Source organism: Zingiber officinale, chromosome 1B, assembly GCF_018446385.1.
Source record: "Zingiber officinale cultivar Zhangliang chromosome 1B, Zo_v1.1, whole genome shotgun sequence".
Taxonomy (NCBI): domain Eukaryota; kingdom Viridiplantae; phylum Streptophyta; class Magnoliopsida; order Zingiberales; family Zingiberaceae; genus Zingiber; species Zingiber officinale.
Window position 1 is genome coordinate 24,483,177 of NC_055986.1, and position 2,588 is coordinate 24,485,764.

Genomic DNA, 2,588 nt, shown 5'->3' on the forward strand with positions numbered 1-2,588 from the left:
CATAAAATGTCATTAAAAGTCATTAAAAAAATATTAAAGGATATATTTGTAACTGTCGTGTCCTTTAATGTTAGAAAATTTCGCAAGCCGAAAATTTGAAAGATTGGCAACTCGATGAGTCGATAAATTTGACCGGCTCTAAAGGTTGAAGATTATTGATACGCTATGCGGAAGTTATGATGATTAAGTCTTGAAAGCGGTCATTTGGTTCCTAAATTACCGAATCTTGACCTGCCACATGGCTTATCTGTTGACCCCTCCGTCATTTTTTATGCATGTAATTTCTATGAGAATATCACTCATGGAACATCAATGAAGCTGATGAGAGATCGATCCTTTATTTCAACCTTAAACTTTATTGAAGAAGAAGATAAGGATTTAGAATATTTTGGTGACGCTGGAGGCTCCGTCGACCATGAGGTTGTGGCCGCTCACGAACCTCGACTCATCGCTGGCCAAGAACAGAGCGGCATTTGCCATGTCCTCAGCCTTCAGCCTCACGCCCTTCAGAGTTGAGATCACCTCTCCCAATGCCTCCAGCTCCTCCTCGCTCGCCTGCATGTGCGACATTGTCTGCGGCGTCGCCACCATAGACGGCGACACGCAGTTCACACGCACCCCGTGCTTGCCCAGCTCCGCCGCCGCGCTCCGCGCCAGCCCCACCACCGCGTGCTTCGAGCACACGTACACCGGCGGACCCAGCCCTCCCACCACCGACACCATGCTCGCCGTGATTATGATGCTCCCGCCTCGCCCCGCCGCTACCATGGCCCGGCCCGCGTGCTTCGTCCCCAGTAGCGCTCCCAGCACGTTGACCCCCATCACCCGCTCGAACACCGCGGCCGTGTCGTCCTCGCCGAGGATGCTGCTGCCGAAGGGGTCACCGATGCCGGCGTTGTTGAACATGATGTCGAGCTTGCCGAAGAGGGAGATGGCGGTGTCCACGGCGCGCTTCACGTCGGGCTCGCATCGGACGTCGCAGTGGACGTAGGAGGCGACGTCGTCGGAGCCGAGGCTGGCGCAGAGGGCCTTCCCCTTCTCGTCTTGGAGGTCAGCGACGATGACACGAGCGCCGTGGCGGACGAACAACTTGACAGTGGCCTCGCCAATGCCACTAGCGCCGCCGGTGATGACGGCGACCTTGCCTTCGAGCCTGATGAATCAATTAATCAACCATACAATCGATTAACTAAGGAGAAAGCAAACACACAAAATTTAACAAATTAAAAGTAATTAAAGACCTCCTCTCCATTGAAGATACTTATTGATCTCGAACTAAATTTTGTTGATGCTTGATTGATCTCTCTTCTTCCGTTTTTATAGGCCTTAATATAAGAAGGTATATACCATCCTTGTGATAATTATATTATTAGACGCTTTTAAATATTTAAATCTCCATTTTCCTATTTCTTGACTATATAAATGTAAATATATAGAATAAGTTATGAAATTAAAATAAGTCACTATCTTGACTTACATGATCGATTGAAGGCAGATTGTAAAGGCAACCCGTTTTTCATATGGACTTAGAGTGTTATCGGTCCCATGTAGTGACTTGCATGATTGGAGTCTCTTTCGTCTCTGCTTCCTTGTCTCTATCTCTTAGTTTTCCTTTTAAAAAATATCCTTTCTTTGACTCCTTAGCTGGTAGCTTCGCCAACTTCTAGATCTGAAGCCACCACGACACGTCCAGCTAGCCGAGATAAGTGTTTTCCTTAAAAAAAAAAAATATATCCTTTGTTTGACTCCTTAGCTGGTAGCTTCGCCAACCTTTAGTTCTGAAGCCACCACCACCACCAAGTCCAGCAAGCCGAGATAAGTGTCGGTGATTTTTTTTTTTTTTTTTCAAAATCCAAATATATATTCCGTTCATACTATCTGATTAATTTAGACGTGACCGATCTGGCCTACATAATTTTTTTTTATCAGTTATTAAGATAAATTTAAAAAAGTAGATGAATTTTGACGTGCAGTCCAACGTTACAAGTTTTTTAAACTCCATATCTATAATATACCTGGTGAAATTTAAACTCTCGTTATCTACCATAGCACCATAGCCAAAGGTATGTGTCGGTGATTTTTCATGATATATAGAGTCGGTCTGATACAAACTGATAAAGATAAATATGGCAGTGTGAGGCGGGAGACTTATCTTGTGAGTGAAAAAACCCCTTAAGATTACCAGCGGAAACTCCAAGTTTTTAGATAGGAAATAAGTTCTGGTAAACAATGTGGTCCAACTTACCTAACCTCAGCTTTCATATTGAAAGCAGGATGTACTTACCTCTAATTCAGCTCCGAAATTGCAAAAAATGCATCAACATTTACAAAGGAAGAAGACGAATGACCATTTGCAGTAATATGACATGAGCGAGCTTCCAGATATAAATTGGTAGGGGGAGCAAGAGATTTTCAAGATTTAATTAACTCATTTTAAATATATAAGTAACCTATGCCTACTATGGGACATTAATACATGTAAGTAACATATGCCCACTATGGGATATTAAGATGAAGGTTAGTAACTCCCTAATGTTAGTAACTCTCATTCTTATCATATCCTATAAATGCATACTTCTTGTGTGAAG

At 43.5% G+C, this 2,588-nt stretch overlaps 1 protein-coding gene across 1 annotated transcript; it reads right to left on the minus strand.

The window, feature by feature from the left end:
- Positions 1–309: 309 nt before the first annotated feature.
- Positions 310–1,390, minus strand: LOC122047802 (momilactone A synthase-like). Its single transcript, XM_042609323.1, has 2 exons — positions 1,242–1,390; positions 310–1,153 (listed from the first exon to the last, which is right to left on the minus strand). Exons 1-2 carry the CDS (start codon positions 1,250–1,252, stop codon positions 379–381), a joined length of 786 nt encoding a protein of 261 aa, XP_042465257.1. The 5' UTR covers positions 1,253–1,390; the 3' UTR covers positions 310–378.
- Between the last annotated feature and the right edge of the window lie 1,198 nt (positions 1,391–2,588).